Raw genomic sequence first — 18,629 nt, forward strand, 5'->3', positions numbered from 1 at the left:
TGGCACAGTCCGGCCGTGATGCGAATGACGGACAGTTCCGTCGGCCAAACAAAGCTTAGGGGAGAATGCACCAATCACGCAGGCGCGAGGCGCGCCTGCGTGTTTAGTATTAAAGTACAATGAAGTGAAGCTGAGACTAAGTGTGGAGGAGTATGGACTGCGCATGTCACCATACTTAGAAAATCGGAGGCAGAGGAAGTAAAGGTAAGTAAGGATTATCGGCAGAAAGCCTGAAGAAAAGTATACAATGGTATATATTGCCAATGTCTCTGAACGATATGGGAAGGACCATATATTAACATTAAATAATGCTGGGTGTTGAAATAAAATAAAAAGGAAAGATGAAGTGAATAAATTAAATAAAAAGGGAATGAATATGGTGTGTTTATTTGTAAATGAATGTAGTAGATGAATTAATTAATAAGGAAATGAATAGTGAGATAGTATTTGGGAACGCTCAATAAGTGAAAGGGATGTGTAGTAAATGACATCCAGTCAGTGTAAAAGTGTGAAAGAGAATAGAGGGATTAAGTGAGGAGAGAAAAACTTGTAATATAATATGATACTAAGAAAAGTAAGATATAGTGCTGATAAGTGAAGGGAATGTAGTAGCTAATAGAAAAAATGAATAATATAAAAATTATAAGAGAAGGGTGTGGAAATTAAATGTCCTATGGTATAGATATATGGTCCCCACAAGAGGACCCATACAATTAGTACTGACATGGACATGGGAACATATAGGTATAAAAATAAATAAAAATAATAACGGTTGGAAAGAAGGGACATTGTAGATTACACATAAGGCTAAAATAGCAGGTAGAATGCGCCGTATTGATAAAAATTCTAGAATAATATCCATATTGTCTATGTATTAGTTTATAGATATCCGTATTCATTAGATGTGTAGAGTCACAGATATACAGGGTTGTATATAAATGGCGATATAAAGGAAAATTGCCCCAAAAGAAAGGGGGGGGAGAAAAATAGAGGTTAAATTAAATGTATAGTACCTATCAAAGAAAAGCTGTATAAGTGAAGCCTTCATTGAGACCAAGGGGCCTCAATGAGCTCAACCTATGGATCCATCGAGCTTCCTCTTGAAGTAGTTTCCTATCAAGATTACCAGCTCTGGGTCCCAATTGTAATTGGGTAATTCCCCAGATTTGGAGATTCTTTGTATTTCCATTATGTATGGAACTGATGTGTCTAGAGAGTGGAGTGTCCTCACCACTGACAACTGTGCTTAAATGTTTTGAGATCCGTCTTCTTAATTGCTGTAAAGTTTTGCCTATATACAATTTGGGACAAGGGCATCGTATCGCGTAAACAACTCCACTGCTATGGCAGTTGATGAATTGTTTGATGGTATAAGATTTACCATCAACCGGGTTAGTAAAAGACTTGGTGGTTGGCATCAGAGGGCAAAACGAGCATCTACCACAAGGATGGAAGCCTTTGATAGGAGGAGGAAGCCAAGTAGTTTTTGGAATAGATGGTTTGGAATAGTGACTATGCACAAGATACTCTCTCAGATTTTTACCGCTGCGATAGGTTATATTGGGTATATTCAAAATGACATTAGCAAGATCAGGGTCGGCCTGAAGGATCGGCCAATGTTTTTGGAGTATTTTGAAAACCTGTGGGGAACACACGTCAAAATTTCCTATACATCTGATCGTGGATACAGAAATATGCTTTTCCTTCCTCCTTCCATGTAGTAGCTCTTCTCTGGTAGTGGCTCGGGCCCTAGCATACGCCCTGTGTAGAAATTTCTTGGGGTATCCCCTCGCGCGGAATTTGAGATACAGCTTGTCACACTCGGATTGATACGACATCTCTTCAGAGCAATTGCGCTTTGCTCTGAGATACTGTCCTATCGGTATTCCCTTTTTCAGGGCTGGAGGATGATAACTTTCCCAATGAAGGAAATTGTTAGTGGCAGTAGTCTTGCGATAGATGTCGGTATGGACACTACCACCAGGATCCAAGGAAATCCTGAGGTCAAGAAAATTAATCTCTTGTTCGTGTATTTCAAATGTAAATTTCATGCCTATATCATTGACGTTAAGAATTTCCATAAAGTCTAGAAAAAGTGTTTTATCCCCATCCCAAAATATAAGAATGTCATCAATGTACCTGCCCCAAAAGGAAATGTGACAAGTAAAATAAGACAAATCTTCATTGAAAACACAAGTATCTTCCCACCAACCTAAAAAAAGGTTGGCGTACGTGGGTGCGCATACTGTGCCCATAGCCGTACCTTTTATTTGCTGATAGAATTTACCATCGAAAATGAAATAATTGTGTGACAGAAGGAATTGGAGTAAAGAAATAATAAGTGCATTATGTGCTTGAAACTGAGTTCCCTTAGTGCTCAAAAAGTGTTGGACAGCAATTAAACCCAAGTCATGTCTGATATTTGTATATAGAGATTCAATGTCAATGCTAGCTATTAAAGTAGAGGAAGTAACAGAAATTCCCTGGATCCTGGTGACAGTGTCCTTGGTGTCTCTGAGATATGAGGGTAAGGCTGAGACAAAGGGTGCAAGCATCTCATCAACATATGAACTGATCCCCTGCGTAAGGTTATCGTTGCCCGAAACGATGGGTCTACCCGGTATAGGACGGGATGTTTTGTGGACCTTAGGTAAGGCATAAAAAGTGGACAGAGTAGGGTTTGAGTTATACATCCTTTTGAACTCATCCACAGTGAGAAGATCCTGGGATTTCGCTTGAGTTAACAAGGAATGTAATTTTTTAAGAAAATCTTCAGTGAGATTTTTCATAAGAATGGTGTAGGTAGATCTATCATCTAGGAGTCTATGGACCATGTCCGTGTAATCCGCCCTATCCAAGATGACAATATTGCCCCCTTTGTCCGATGGCTTAATGATAATGGATTCATTCTTGTTAAGTTCAGCCAGCGCAGCCTGCTCCATCTTGTTGAGATTGCCAAGGACTTTGGATTTATTACATTTTAATTTGTGTAAGTCTGCGCTGACCATTTTAACAAAAATGTCTATGTGACCATACTGGGAGAAAGGTGGTGTCATGCGTGACTTTGGTCGCAAAGATGAAAAGGGACCAGTAGCCGCAATGGCTCCAAATTCATTCTCATCAAGAAGTGCCTCTAGATCGGTAAGGGTCCTCAATGCATTGTAAGTAGATGAGGAGATAGGAGAGGAATTAGTCCTAAAAAGTTTGTGTAAGGCTAATTTACGCGTAAATAAATTCACATCTTCATATTCATCATATCCAGGAGTAGGAGTGTATGAAAGGCCCTTCTGTAAAAGTGTCATCTGATAAGGATTCAGTTTGTAGGATGAAAGATTATAAATTTGCATACCACCCTCACAGGTGGTGGAGATATTGGAGTCAAGGTCATTTAGTTCGTCTGACTCCAGTTCATATTGGGTGGTCCTAAAAAAGGAGAGGGAGTGTTCAGAGCAGCTGATGTCCTCCCAATCCCGCTTGATATGGATGTATTTGTCCCCAATAGACCCATGTTCTTTCCTGCTGTTAAAGGCGCAGCAAGTGCGCTGGTGGTGAACATGGTGGGTAAAGCAAAGGATGAAGTAGAGGAAGGCGCCAGGACAGGTGCTATGGATGGATTCTCTTGTCCTGATGGTCCAGGACATGTTTGTCTATTTCCCTTTGGTGGCAAGAAAGTTATTTTAGGGGGGTTGTATCTCCTATTATTGGTTTTGCGCTTAGTCCCTAGTCTCTTATCGTCAAAGGAAGGTCTAGGGTCATCTGTACCCGAGACGTCAGACTCTGAGTAATCGGTGGATCTAGCCTCTCTATAAGTGCCAGTAGGGATATGTCTACGAAACGAATATGCCTGTCCTGTTTAGAAATCCTTACGATCTCGTATATATTTGCGATGTTTTCGCTCTTTTATGTCCCTTTGTAAGTTTTCAATATTCCTCTGTAATTTAATTTCACAGTCGTTGAAATCAGATGTTGTACTAAAGATTTTAATGTCCTCAATCTCTTTAGAGAGCTGAAGTTTAATTTTTTCAAACGCACGTTTTTCGAAGTCAAGAAGGTATTGAAGCATACGCAAAGAGCTATCAGTTAATAGGTCTTCCCAACCTTTAAGAAAAATACTATCATTGCGAAGTGCATTAGGTATGATGTTGATACGTAATCCTCTATAAATGATTTTTTGTTGGACATGTGTATCTAGGCTAGTAATCTCCCAGTAGGATCTTACGTATTGTTTGTATGTTTTTTGAAGATCCTTAAAGGGAATGTGTTGCCAGCAAAACATGTTTTTTTTTTTTTAGTTAAACAATTAGTGTGTAGGTGATTAAACATTGTTCTAATTTTTTTTTTTTTTTCACGAGTCAGGAAATATTATAAATTGGATTCAATTTATAATATTTCCCAGCACTGGTCACTAGATGGAGCCATTCCCAAAATTGCAGCATTGCATGTGGTAAAGCAACCACATTGCTTTATGCTGCAAAATTGGGTAAAAATCCCTCGCTCTAGTGAGCTCTCAGAATCCCCCCCTCCTTTATCCTGGCTAGTGCCGGGAGAAATGAGGGGTTTGAACGGTCTAACCTCCTACACTGTGTGTCGCCATTTTTTGAGCTAACACACAGTGTAGTAGGTTTACATACAGTAGTAAACACACACTGAAACACGAACATACATAGAAATAACTTACCTGCTCCAGTCGCCGCCGCTCCCTCCGGTCCATCCGCTCCGTCTGCTGCCGCTGCTCCATGTGCACAAGTCCGGAAGCCGCGACCGGAAGTAGTAATCTTACTGTCCGGCCGCGACTTCCGGTTCACAGGAAAATGGCGCCGGACGGCGCGCATTTCAAATTGAACTGTGTGGGAGCGGCGCATGCGCCGTTCCCACACAGCGGCGTACACGATAGTGGATGGAACGGGCCCCGTTCGCAGTCCCTATGGGACTGGAGCTGCCGTATTCCATGTCTGTATGTGTCGTTAATCGACACATACAGAAATGGAAAAAAAAATGGCAGCCCCCATAGGGAAGAAAAAGTGTAAAAATAAAAAAAAGTAACACACAAACACACAAATTAATCCAAACGTTTTTAATAAAGCACTAACATCTTTAACATATTAAAAATTTTTTGGGGGTGACACTGTTCCTTTAAAGGCAGTGTGTACATCAAGGTGGTGAAAAGGTAAGTTGTCAATAGAAAAGACACTGGCCACTTCCGCAGAAAGATCACCAGAGTGTAATTTTTGGGACAGGAAACTCGCCATCCCCTATTGGATTGATAGGGGAAATACAAATAATGACTTTATCCACAGTGGGGAGTGGGTCAGAAAAGGGTGATTAACCCAAAATGATCTAGCAGGTAAGAAACAAAGGGAGACCCAGCAGGCTGGCAGGCATTGAAATGTCATGAAAAGATACAGATTTGCGGTTAAGCAAAAGAGAGAGAAGTGACTTTATTTCCAGCCGGCTATAGTAGTAGGTATATGTTAAAACATAGCTTTTATTAATTAGGATTAAATGTAATTAGGACAAAATGAATAATGTTAAAAAATTAGCCAAAGTTCACTGACAGGGATAGATTTTGCATCAGTCAGATGCAATCGATATACAATGAAGTCTGTCTAGGCTTGTGTCTCCTACGGCATCTGCAGAACGCCGGGTTACACAGATAAGTAGCGTTTGTGTCTAAGTCAGTGAAACATATGAAGTTAAAAAATAGTGGAAAGCACCCCCGACATGTTTCGCTGCATACGCAGCGTCCTCAGGGGTTCAAATGGGGCAACTAACGGCGCGTGAGAGATCCGTCCCTCTTAAGCCCTCGGGCCGCCATGCCAGTGGGCGTGGATCATAAGGAACCAATTAGGAGGGTTGGCACAGTCCGGCCGTGATGCGAATGACGGACAGCTCCGTCGGCCAAACAAAGCTTAGGGGAGAATGCACCAATCACGCAGGAGCGAGGCGCGCCTGCGTGTTTAGTATTAAAGTACAATGAAGTGAAGCTGAGACTAAGTGTGGAGGAGTATGGACTGCACATGTCACCATACTTAGAAAATCGGAGGCAGAGGAAGTAAAGGTAAGTAAGGATTATCGGCAGAAAGCCTGAAGAAAAGTATACAATGGTATATATTGCCAATGTCTCTGAACGATATGGGAAGGACCATATATTAACATTAAATAATGCTGGGTGTTGAAATAAAATAAAAAGGAAAGATGAAGTGAATAAATTAAATAAAAAGGGAATGAATATGGTGTGTTTATTTGTAAATGAATGTAGTAGATGAATTAATTAATAAAGAAATAAGGAAATGAATAGTGAGATAGTATTTGGGAACGCTCAATAAGTGAAAGGGATGTGTAGTAAATGACATCCAGTCAGTGTAAAAGTGTGAAAGAGAATAGAGGGATTAAGTGAGGAGAGAAAAACTTGTAATATAATATGATACTAAGAAAAGTAAGATATAGTGCTGATAAGTGAAGGGAATGTAGTAGCTAATAGAAAAAATGAATAATATAAAAATTATAAGAGAAGGGTGTGGAAATTAAATGTCCTATGGTATAGATATATTGGTCCCCACAAGAAGACCCATAAAATTAGTACTGACATGGACATGGGAACATATAGGTATAAAAATAAATAAAAATAATAAGGGTTGGAAAGAAGGGACATTGTAGATTACACATAAGGCTAAAATAGCAGGTAGAATGCACCGTATTGATAAAAATTCTATAATAATATCCATATTGTTTATGTATTAGTTTATAGATATCCGTATTCATTAGATGTGTAGAGTCACAGATATACAGTGTTGTATATAAATGGCGATATAAAGGAAAATTGCCCCAAAAGAAAGGGGGGGGGGGGGAGAAAAATAGAGGTTAAATTAAAGGTATAGTACCTATCAAAGAAAAGCTGTATAAGTGAAGCCTTCATTGAGACCAAGGGGGCTCAATGAGCTCAACCTATGGATCCATCGAGCTTCCTCTTGAAGTAGTTTCCTATCAAGATTACCAGCTCTGGGTCCCAATTGTAATTGGGTAATTCCCCAGATTTGGAGATTCTTTGTATTTATGGATCTGATGGATCTGATGTGTCTAGAGAGTGGAGTGTCCTCACCACTGACAACTGTGCTTAAATGTTTTGAGATCCGTCTTCTTAATTGCTGTAAAGTTTTGCCTATATACAATTTGGGACAAGGGCATCGTATCGCGTAAACAACTCCACTGCTATGGCAGTTGATGAATTGTTTGATGGTATAAGATTTACCATCAACCGGGTTAGTAAAAGACTTGGTGGTTGGCATCAGAGGGCAAAACGAGCATCTACCACAAGGATGGGAGCCTTTGATAGGAGGAGGAAGCCAAGTAGTTTTTGGAATAGATGGTTTGGAATAGTGACTATGCACAAGATACTCTCTCTTAGTTGCCCCATTTGAACCCCTGGGGACGCTGCGGATGCAGCGAAACATGTCGGGGGGGCTTCCCACTATTTTTTAACTTCATATGTTTCACTGACTTAGACACAGACGCTACTTATCTGTGTAACCCGGCGTTCTGCAGACGCTGTAGGAGACACAAGCCTAGACAGACTTCATTGTATATCGATTGCATCTGACTGATGCAAAATCTATCCCTGTCAGTGAACTTTGTCTAATTTTTAAACATTATTCATTTTGTCCTAATTACATTTAATCCTAATTAATAAAAGCTATGTTTTAACATATACCTACTACTATAGCCGCCTGGAAATAAAGGCACTTCTCTCTCTTTTGCTTAACCGCAAATCTGTACAGAGGAGTGTATGACGCTGACCAATCAGCGTCATACACTTCTCTCCATTCATTTACACAGCAGATAGCGATATAGCTATATCGCTATGTGCAGCCACATAAACACTTTATAACGTTAGTGCAGTTTCCTGACAATGAATATACATTTCCTCCAGCCAGGATGTGATGTTTATTCAGAATCCTGACACTTCTGAATCTTTTCTGTGAGATTTCCAGCAAAGCAAACAAAATCTCGCGAGATTACGCTGTAAACTGTCATTTAAAACGAGATTACGTTTGCCTTGCTGGAAATCTCACAGAAAAGATTCAGAAGTGTCAGGATTCTGAATACACATCACGTCCTGGCTGGAGGTAATGTATATTCACTGTCAGGACACTGCAGTAACGTTAGTCTTTGTGTATGTGGCTGCACATAGCGATATAGCTATATCGCTATGTGCTGTGTAAATGAATGGAGAGAAGTGTATGACGCTGATTGGTCAGCGTCATACACTCCTCTGTACAACGCCCACTTGGTCTAAAGCAAAAACACGCCCACTTGGGCATTAAGAAACTAATTTTCATAAAGCTAAAAATCACTCATAAAGTGCTAAAAATAGATTGTTTTTCTAAATAAAAAGCACTGCTGTGCCCTTATGTAGGAGATAGGCCACTTATAATGTGGTGACAGAGTCTCTTTAAGAAAAAGAATGCAACTGAAAGTTCTTTATCCCCGGAGATAGACCTACCGTCTATAGTCTATCTGGCCAACTTCGCTAATGAAGATAAAGTGATATTAGAAACAGGTTACAGTGATAAACATGAATGGTTAGACTGGATAGAATACACTGCAATCCAAAATATTAGAACTAACTGTATCGCTTGTGGAAAAACTAGGCCACATCTGGCTACTATACCTTTCAGGATATCAGATAAGGAGAACCCACAAGGTCTGCAATACGTGTTATCTTGACATAATGCATCATATAATCCAGGTGATAAATTATGTAAGACATTCTCTTTATTGTACCAACCTGTGGGGAGAGATGAAATTCCTCCGTTAGTAGTTGCTTACCCAGGCAACTACACCTGCTTTCTGAGGAATGGGCAAGGTAAGAAAGTAGGGAACCTCAATGAAGAGTTTTGTGACCGATAATAATAATGACTCCTCTAATTGGTTTACCAACCAGACATGGGCAAGGACTGATCTCTGGTGGCTATGTGGAAACAGGAAGGCCAAGTGGCAGGGAGGCTGTACTCTGGTTCAGCTTCTGATGCCACTCCACTTGTTTTTAGCACCTGAGTTTCAGAGAATGAGAAAAAGCCCTGGAGACGATCTGAATCGATATAAGCGATTCAGGGTCCATCCCTGGAGGTTCCTTTGACCATAGAATATACATAGATGGAATAGGAGTACCCCGAGGGGTGCCAAATGAGTTTAAGGCCTGAAATCAGATTGCATCAGGCTTCGAGTCTGTACATTTCTGGTGGTCTACGATAAAAAAGAATGTCGACTGGATTAATTATATTTATCACAATCAACAGAGATTTGTTAATTATACCAAAGATGCAATAAAGGGCATTGCAGATCAGTTGGGACCTATATATTTAATGACATGGTAAAATAGATTGGCCCTGGATATGTTACTAGCAGAAAAAAGGGCGTGTTTGCAAAATGTTTGGTATCTTCTGTTGTACTTTTATTCCCAATAATACAGCTCCTGATGGTAGTTTTACCAAGGCATTGGAAGGACTCAATTCCCTGTCTGAAGAGCTTGCGGAAAAATATGGAATAAATGACATCTTCGCCTCATGGATTGAGGGGTAGTTTGGAAAATGGACTGGCCTGGTAACCATTGTTGCCAGTATATTGACTGTTTGTGGATGTGGTGCGATACCCTGCATAAGAGGATTGACCCAAAGGTTAATTCAGACCTCAGTGACAAAGACAATGTGCCAAGAGATTCAAAAGAAGAGTACCTGTCCTGGATATCTCACAAAACATTTCTTGATAAATTTATAACAGTGGGGATTGTTAGGAAAGTTTTATTAAAAATGTATTCTTCATGTAATAGATATTAAATGTGCATGCAGGCTTCTCAGAAAATGCTTTAGTTGACAAAGAGTTAAATATGTTGTAGTTTTAAGTGGGTGAGATGGGTGAACTTCTGAATAAAGATTGCAATCTCCAGAGGAAGTCCAACTGTGGCCTAATCTCATTCTGAGGTGTAAAACATTTCATATGACAGGAAAGACAATCGCATTGCAAATACGCCTTGATATGTGTATATAAACTTGTGCTTATGTAATGAAGGCAGACAACTGCTGATCTGCTACTTGACTCCTTGCCGCGAGAATAAAATGAAGCTCTTATTTAGGTGAAAACTTGAATAATTTTTGATAAGTATGGAAAATTCTTCTAACAATAACTGATATATATCAACTTTTTTAATTTACTTACTGTTAAAATCATACCTCCCAACTTTCAAGTATCACAAGATTTTTCCTTTTAAGCCACACAAAGTGTCATGCGCCCATATTGCCTCCCCACAGTATAATGCCCCCATAAAACCCCCAGATAGTATAATTCCACATAGCTGCCCCTTACAGTATAATACCCCATAATTCCTCCCACATAGTACATTGCCAAATAGTTTCCCCCGCACAGTATAATGCCTCCATACAGTATATACATGTAAATGGTGCCCATGTAAATGGTGCCCATATAGTGCCACAATGTCCATGTAGATAGTGCCACACTGCCTTGAAGATAGTGCCATCCTGCCTATAGATAGCGCTAACCCCCCTGTAGAGAGCATTGGCCCACTGTGGCCGGGGATTCCGCTCCAGGAGGAGCACCTCACGTCACTGTCCATATATGGACAGTGACGTCAGGGACTCCCTCAAGGAGTGGAACTCTTGGCCATAGCGTTGGTAAAGGTCTGGCCAGGGATTACGCTCCAGGAGTAGCCCCTGATGTCACTGTCCATATATGGATAGTGAGGCTAGGGGCTTCTCCAGAAGCGGAATCCCCGGCCAGAGCATCGGCAACGCTCTGGCCGGGGATTCCTCTCCAGGAGGAGCCCCTCATGTCAGTGTCCATATATGTGTAGTGACCCCAGGGGCTTCTACAGGAGAAGAATCCCTGGCCAGAGTGTAGGAATTCCTCTGGCCAGGGATCTAGAATAAATATTGGGATTCACTCCTCTTAGTGTGACGTGTTGCTAGTAGATTTGTGTAAAGGTTCAGATAGCACCAGATACGTGGAAGGGTGAGGTTTTGCACGGATAGGGGCCCAACCCAAACATAAATATAATATATCAGCACCACTAGCGCTCGTCAATTCAGTTGCCCAGCACGGCTCAGTGCCTGATGAAGGTCACCTAGACCGAAACGTCGCACTCTGCCACTGGCATTAGAAACAAAATAAAAAATACCTTTTTTTCTATATTGGTGTGTTGCTAGTAGAGTTGGGAAGAAATCCCAAAATATGTAGTCGTAGAACCCCAGCACACACTGAAGGAACAAGTAGATTTAATGCAAAAATACTTTTTATTGTAGCACGAACGGCTGCATATCATATATTCAAGTATAAATGGCGACTTGAATGGATGTTTCGGCCAATCCATGGCCTTTGTCGCTGTAAAAGGGAAAGGGGGTTAAACATTAATACAGTACAAAAGTAGTCAAAAATGAGATTATTATTCTATAAATGAAAAATAAATGTTTTTTTTTTTAATGATAATGGACAGTGACGTCAAGGGCTTCCAAGTATGGAGTGCGAGGGCAATGCAATCTCTCTGGCAGGGACATCTGTCTTGAGAAAGCCCTTGACGTCACTGTTCATATATACAGCCCCAGTTACAGTGGAAAAAAATGGTGTAGAAGAAGAAAGAAAAAAAAAAATAAAGTCCCCCAAAGGTATTTTCTGACCTTTGCGGGACAGACCATAGTAATAAAAAAAAAAGTAAAGTGCACATTTTTTTAATAATAAATACACATAAAATACCCACCCCCAAAAAAACGTTCCCCCTGCCAATGATTGTCGTAACGCTAGTCCTGAGCCAATTACTCTAAAATAGACATGTAATATATTAAAATTTACGGTAGACAATGACGATCACAAATAAAAGGTCTATTTTAGAGTAAAACTATGTTATTACCAGAAAAAAATAGCTAAAACGTAAAAAAGCTTATTTTTTTACTATTATTTTCAAACTTTAAGCCTAAAGATTCTAAAATAGCAAAAAGGATGTGTATACAAATGATAAGAAAATAAACCATGTTTTCTGCGGAAAAAAACATCGCAAAAATCACGTCGCTAGTGCAACAAATAAAAAATATAGCTGTTTAACGAGTGCTAAAAAGGGCTAAACGGTGTCTGGTTGTAAAGGATCTGCCAGGCAATACGTCTGGGTATACTCCCAGGATTAATCAGTCGACACCTGAGGCCAGACCTCTGAGACTGACACCTGCTCCCACCAATCAGGGTGGCAGGCTCAGGAGTGGGAGAGCCTATCGCGGCCTGGTCAGTCAGAGTTAGCTCCACCCCCTGTCCATTTATACCTGCCGTTTTCTCTTCCTCCTTGCTTGTTATTCTTCTTGGATTCCTGGCCCACTGCTTCTTGCTCCAGCCTGCTTCTGCCGTGCTTCTGCCTTGCTTCAGTTCCGTTTATCCTGCTTCGCTTTGCCCCTGGCTTGCTTCTGCTCCGTGCTCCCGTTTGTATACTCCACTACTTCCTGATCCTGACTGGCTCATTCACCGCTCCGTTTCCTCGCGGCGTTCCGTGGGCTACTGTATTCCCTTGCGTGTTCCCTGTTTGTACTCCCTTGCACTTAGACAGCGTAGGGACCGCCGCCAAGTTGTACCCCGTCGCCTAGGGCGGGTCGTTGCAAGTAGGCAGGGACAGGGCGGTGGGTAGATTAGGGCTCACTTGTTCCCTTCACCTCCTTCCTGCCATTACACTGGTCCTGAAGGATCAAAATAGCCCGGTCCTGAACTGGTTAATAGAGGCATAGATGCTCATGACAAGAACATAGTTTTTCCTCTATGCAAGCCACTAGTCAGAAATCACATGGAATATTGTGTACAATTTTGGGAAACTGTGTATAAGGAGTGGGCTGAACTAGAACGGGTACAAAGTAGGGTGACCAAGGTAATTAAGGGAATGGGCGGATTGAAGTACTAGGAAAGGTTATCAAATTTGGGGTTATTCAGATTAGAAAAAAGACGGCTTAGGGGCGATCTAATTACAATGTACAAATATATAATTGGACAGTATAGAGATCTTTCTATTGATCTTTTTACACCTAGGCCTGTAACAAGGACAAGGGAGCATCCTACGTCTAGAGGAAAAAAGGTTTCACCACTGTCACAGATGGGGATTCTTTACTGTGAGGGTATGTTCACACGCTTAGCAAAAAACGTCTGAAAATACGGAGTTGTTTTCAAGCAAAAACAGCTCCTGATTTTCAGACGTTTTTGTAACAACTCGCGTTTTTCGCGGCGTATTTTACGGCCATTATTGGAGCTGTTTTTCAATTGAGTCAATGAAAAACGCCTCCAAAAATTACCCAAGAAGTGACATGCACTTCTATTCCGCGGGCGTCTTTTTACGCGCCGTATTTTGGTGAGACTATAGAACTCTCTGTCCAGGATGTTGTGATGGCTGATTCTTTGAGCAAGTTCAAGGAAGGCCTGGGTGCCTTTCTTGAAAAATATAATATTACAACTTCTGTACTAGATTCTGAAGACAGGACGTTGATTCAGGGGTTTATTCTGATTGCCATATTTGGACTTAGGCCTAGTTCACACAGATTTTTTTGCAGGCAGAAAAAATCTTCCTCAAAATTCCTTCAGCTTTTGTTTTCAAGTATTTTTTAGTCGTTTAGGCTAATACAAAAACCACAAGGAAAAAAAACTCCAAATGAGTGCCGCAGGGTTTTGCTGCCTCCCATTGATTTCAATAAGAGGTTAGAGGCAGAAATCGCTCAAAGAAAGTGTATGCCACTTTTTTTCCCTGATTTTGTTCTGTTTTTTTTTGCAGTTTTTGAAATAAAAAACTGGAATGGATTCAAATATAAGGAAAAGTAGTATATGTCATTTATACTTTCTCTCCCTTTGTGATCTACACCTGGATTTGGCTTCAAAACTGCCTTAAAAAAAACTGAAATAAGAAAAGCATAATCAAAACCTGCACATGTGAATACACCCTCATAGCAGCTGTTGACAGTGTTCTGTTACAGGTTTGGCTGGGTTGTCTAATATTACACTTGTTTTTGTTGTTTCTTTAAACTGAAACATAATGAAAAATGAATACAAAAGCAACAAAAACTTGTGTCTTGAAAATACATGTTTGCTTTAAGAATATAGTAAAAACGTGATAGATCCTAAGATAGGACGCTAGTTGTTGTAAAATATAACAGAAGTCTGGAAATGCTAAGACAGACATTAAACAGACATTCAATGCTTAATTCAAAGGGAGACCTGATAATGTAAAAGAAAAGGTTTATAATGTCAAATCTTAAAATATGGTTTTGATGCTTGGCTATGTTTGGCTGCCGGTTGAAATTTGGTTTTGGTGTTTCCCTAGATATGATTGGCCAAAGAGGCAAACCCAATAAATGTGCCAGTGAAGGGAAAATGTCCAGTGGGAAAGAAACCCTCCGTCTCAGAAATAAGGGCATGGCTACTTTGGAAGAACTGGTAAGACATTCGTAGAAATGTTTCTTTCAATGTGATAGTTTGTAGTATACAATGGGGGTCATTTATAAAAATGGACGTAGGTAATATTTTGTAGTAGAAGTGGCGGTTATATAATGTTTGGACATAATTTTTCATATCTGGCCACTGTCCATTTGTGTCTATTAAAGGATCAGATGTGCTCTTTATGGATGTTTACAATTTTCTTCGCCAAAATACTGTAACCCAGCTAATGACAGGTCAGATTTTCCATGCATTGTTAAACGTTTTTTTTTCCAAAGTGTTAAATTGTTATATGATAATCCAAATGCAGACTATACGTCAGCTATATTATAACATTCATTGGGTTCATAGTTTCATTGTTCTGTCACTGACTTTACATCTAAGTTACCCCTGTGGGCATGCACTTTGGCTCACTAATTGAGCTAATTGTTCGATTTTTTTTTTTGTTTCGCATCATGCAGCAAAGCCCCCAAACATTGCCTAGGAAACCCCCTTGTTGCCAATAGGATGGAGAGATTCAATATCACTTTTGGATTTGTCTCAAAACTCAAGGTCTTTTGCATGGATTTAGGAGCAGCATTCACTGTGCTAAACCCCTTAATGACCAGCCTATTTTAGGCCTTAATGGCCAAGCTATTTTTTAAGTTTTTACATCGTCTCATTCAAAGAGCTATAACTTTTTTATTTTTGCGTCGACTTAGCTGTAAAAGGTATTAGTTTTTGCGGGACAAGTTGTATTTTTTAATAGCACCATTTTGGGGTACATAGAATTATTAATTAACTTTTATTAACTTTTTTTGGGGGGAATAGAAAAAAACCAGCAATTTCGCCACACATATTTGCGTCCTAAATTTACGCCGTTTACCGTGTGGTATAAATAACACAATAACTTTATTTATTTGTTACGATTGCAACGATACCAGATCTATATCGATTTTGTATGTTTTACTACTTTTACACAGTAAAAACCCTTTTTTCTCCAAATTATTTGTTTTTGTGCCTCTATATTTCAAGAGCCATAACTTTTTTATTTTTCCGCTGATGCAGTTGTATAAAGGCTCTTTTTTGTGGGACGACTTGTCGTTTTTATAGGTACCATTTTGGAGTAGATGCTACTTTTTATCAAATTTTTTTAACCCCTTCCCGCTCCTGGTCGTACTATTACGTCATGGCAGCTGTATCGTTCGCGCTCCATGACCTAATAGTACGTCTCAGGAGTAAAAGCCGTTTCTGCCGTCCTCCCGACACATACAGGAGCTGTGACAGCTGCTGTCTTGTTCAGCAGCTGTCACAGCTCTTACAGCGGGGACCGATCGCTGTGTCCCCGCTGATTAACCCCTTAAAAGCCGCGTTCTATAGAGATCGTGGCTTTTCAGGGTTTAAGCTGCCATCACCGGCCTGCTACGCGATAGCGGCCGGCGATGGTGACTATGGCAACCGGACACCAAACAATGGCGTCCGGCTATGCCATAGACGGAAGCCTAGTAGGTCCTGACAACGTCAGGACCCACTATGCTTGCTGTCAGTGAGTAGCTGACAGTTCTAATACACTGCACTACGCATGTAGTGCAGTGTATTAGAATAGCGATCAGGGCCTCCTGCCCTCATGTCCCCTAGTGGGACAAAGTAATACAGTAAAAAAAAAGTTAAAAGAAGTTGTGTAAAAATAAGAAAATAAAAGTTTTAAAAGTATTAAAAGTAAAAATCCCCCTTTTTCCCTTATCAGTCATTTATTATTAATAAAAATATATAAACAAACAAATAGACTATACATAATTGGTATCGCCTCGTCCGTAACGGCCTGAACTACAAAATTATTTTGTTATTTATCCCGCACGGTGAACGCCGTAAAAGAAAATAATAATAAACCGAACCACAATCACAATTGTTTGGTCACTTCACCTCCCAAAAAATGGAATAAAAAGAGATCAAAAAGTCGCATGTACCGAAAAATGGTACTGATCGAAACTACAGTTCGTTACGCAAAAAATAAGTCCTCGCACGGCTTTATTGATTGAAAAATAAAAACGTTATGGCTCTTAGAATAAGGTAACACAAAAAGTGAATGATTTTTTACAAAACGTATTTTATTGTGCAAACGCCATAAGACATAGAAAAAACTATAAACATCTGGTATCGACGTAATCGTATCGCCCCGCAGAATAAAGTGAATATGTCATTTATAGCGCACGGTGCACGCAGTAAAAAAAAAAGAATAAAAAAACAATGCTAGAATTGCTGTTTATTAGTCACCACGCCATCTAAAAATAGAATAAAAACTGATCAAAAAGCCGCATGCACCCCAAGAAAACTACAATGCATTCCTCAAGGGGTCTAGTTTTCAAATTGGGGTCACTTTTGGGGGGTTCCCAATGTTTTGGCACCACAAGACCTCTTCAAACCGGACATGGTGCCTAATAAAAAAGAGGCCTCAAAATCCACTAGGTGCTCCTTTGCTTCGGAGGCCGCTCCTTCAGTCCATTACCGCACTAGGGCCACATGTGGGATATTTCTCAAAACTGCAGAATCTGGGCAATACGTATTAAGTTGCGTTTCTGTGATAAATCCTTTTGTGTTATAAAAAAAATGGTATAAAGTACATTTCACCTCTACTTTGCTCTAAATTTCTGTGAAACACCTAAAGGGTTCATAAACTTTCTAAATGCTGTTGTGAATACTTTGAGGGGTCTAGTTTCTAAAATGGGGTATTTGATAGGGGTTTATAATATATGGGCCCCTCAAAGCAACTTCAGAACTGAGCTGGAACCTAAAAAAATAAATAAATGAGGCAATACTTCGCTTCTTACATTATACTGATAATGAGCCGTGCCCACCCCGAGATGACCCCAGTTTTGACCGTTTGTATAAACGGAGACCCCTATTAGACCATTCCAGTGCCCGGTTTTCCCAAGCATACACCCCCGAGAAGTGTATTTCTATTGATGAGTCCCTGGTACATTTTAAAGGGAGGGTTCAATTCCGCGAGTACCTGCCGGGTAAGAAGGCAAGGTATGGCGTGAAGATGTATAAGCTGCGAGAGTGCATCCGGGTATACCTACAGGTTTAGGCTATATGAAGGATAGGCCACCCCCAAACCAGACTGCATCCTGGACTACAATAGGTACATGGGAGGTGTGGACTTGTCAGATGAAATCCTGAAGCCCTACAGCGCCATGCGGTGTGATATAAGAAGCTGGCCGGGCACATCATACAGATGGCATTGTACAATGCGTACGTGCTACGTCGATGTGCAGGCCAGACGGGAACTTTCCTGGAATTTCAAGAGGTGATTATCAAGAACCTAATCTTTAGGGACCAAGAAGGGGGGGCACCCAGTACTTCTGGAAGCGGGGCCACACGCATCGTACCAGGGCGGCAACACTTTCCAGGAGAAGTTCCCCAAACTGGCAAGAAGGGAAAAAGTCAAAAGAGGTGCAAAGTCTGCTATAAGGGATGACACAATATATCAATGTGACACGTGTCCCGAATAACCAGAGCTCTGTATGAAAGTCAGTTTTAAAATTTATCATACAGCCCTTGGTTTATAATTTACCCCAATTTTACTTACCCTGATGCACTCCGCACAGCTTATCCCCCCTCGTCTTTCCCCTCTGAGCCCTGCTGTGTTTCCAGGCAGCTGATAACAGCCACATGTAGGGTATTGCCATACCCGGGAGAACCCACATTACAGTTTATGGGGTGTAGGTCTCTGGTCAAAATGCTCACTACACCTCTAGATGAATGCCTTAAGGGTGTAGTTATTAAAACGGGGTCACTTCTTGCGGGTTTCAACTGTACTGGTACCTCAGGGGCTTCTGCATACATGACTTCGCAGCAGAAAATCCCCAGTAGGCCAAATGGTGGTCCTTTCCTTCTGAGCCCTCCCATGGGCCCAAACGGCAGTTTATCACAACAAATGGGGTATTGCCGCACTCAGGACAAATTGCGCAACAGAATGGGGTATTTTGTTTCTTGTGAAAATAAGAAATTTTTAGCTAAAATGACATATTATAGGAAAAAATATATATTTTTTTAATTCCCAGCCCAATTCAAATAAGTTCTGTGAAGAAACTATGGGGTCTAAAAGGTCACATTACCCATAAATGAATTCCTTGAGGGGTGTGTTTCCAAAATGGGGTCACTTCTGATGGGTTTCCGTTGCTTTGATACCT

At 40.5% G+C, this 18,629-nt stretch overlaps 1 protein-coding gene across 1 annotated transcript in view; it reads left to right on the forward strand.

Moving 5' to 3' along the window:
* Positions 1-18,629, forward strand: part of GIPC3 (GIPC PDZ domain containing family member 3) — a 242,566-nt gene that overhangs the window by 174,546 nt on the left and 49,391 nt on the right. The window contains exon 4 of the mRNA XM_075850306.1: positions 14,345-14,457. Coding sequence (XP_075706421.1) covers positions 14,345-14,457 — 113 coding nt within the window. The remainder of the gene's footprint in view (positions 1-14,344; positions 14,458-18,629) is intronic.

This window comes from Rhinoderma darwinii, chromosome 1, assembly GCF_050947455.1.
Source record: "Rhinoderma darwinii isolate aRhiDar2 chromosome 1, aRhiDar2.hap1, whole genome shotgun sequence".
In the NCBI taxonomy this organism is placed as follows: Eukaryota; Metazoa; Chordata; class Amphibia; order Anura; family Rhinodermatidae; genus Rhinoderma; species Rhinoderma darwinii.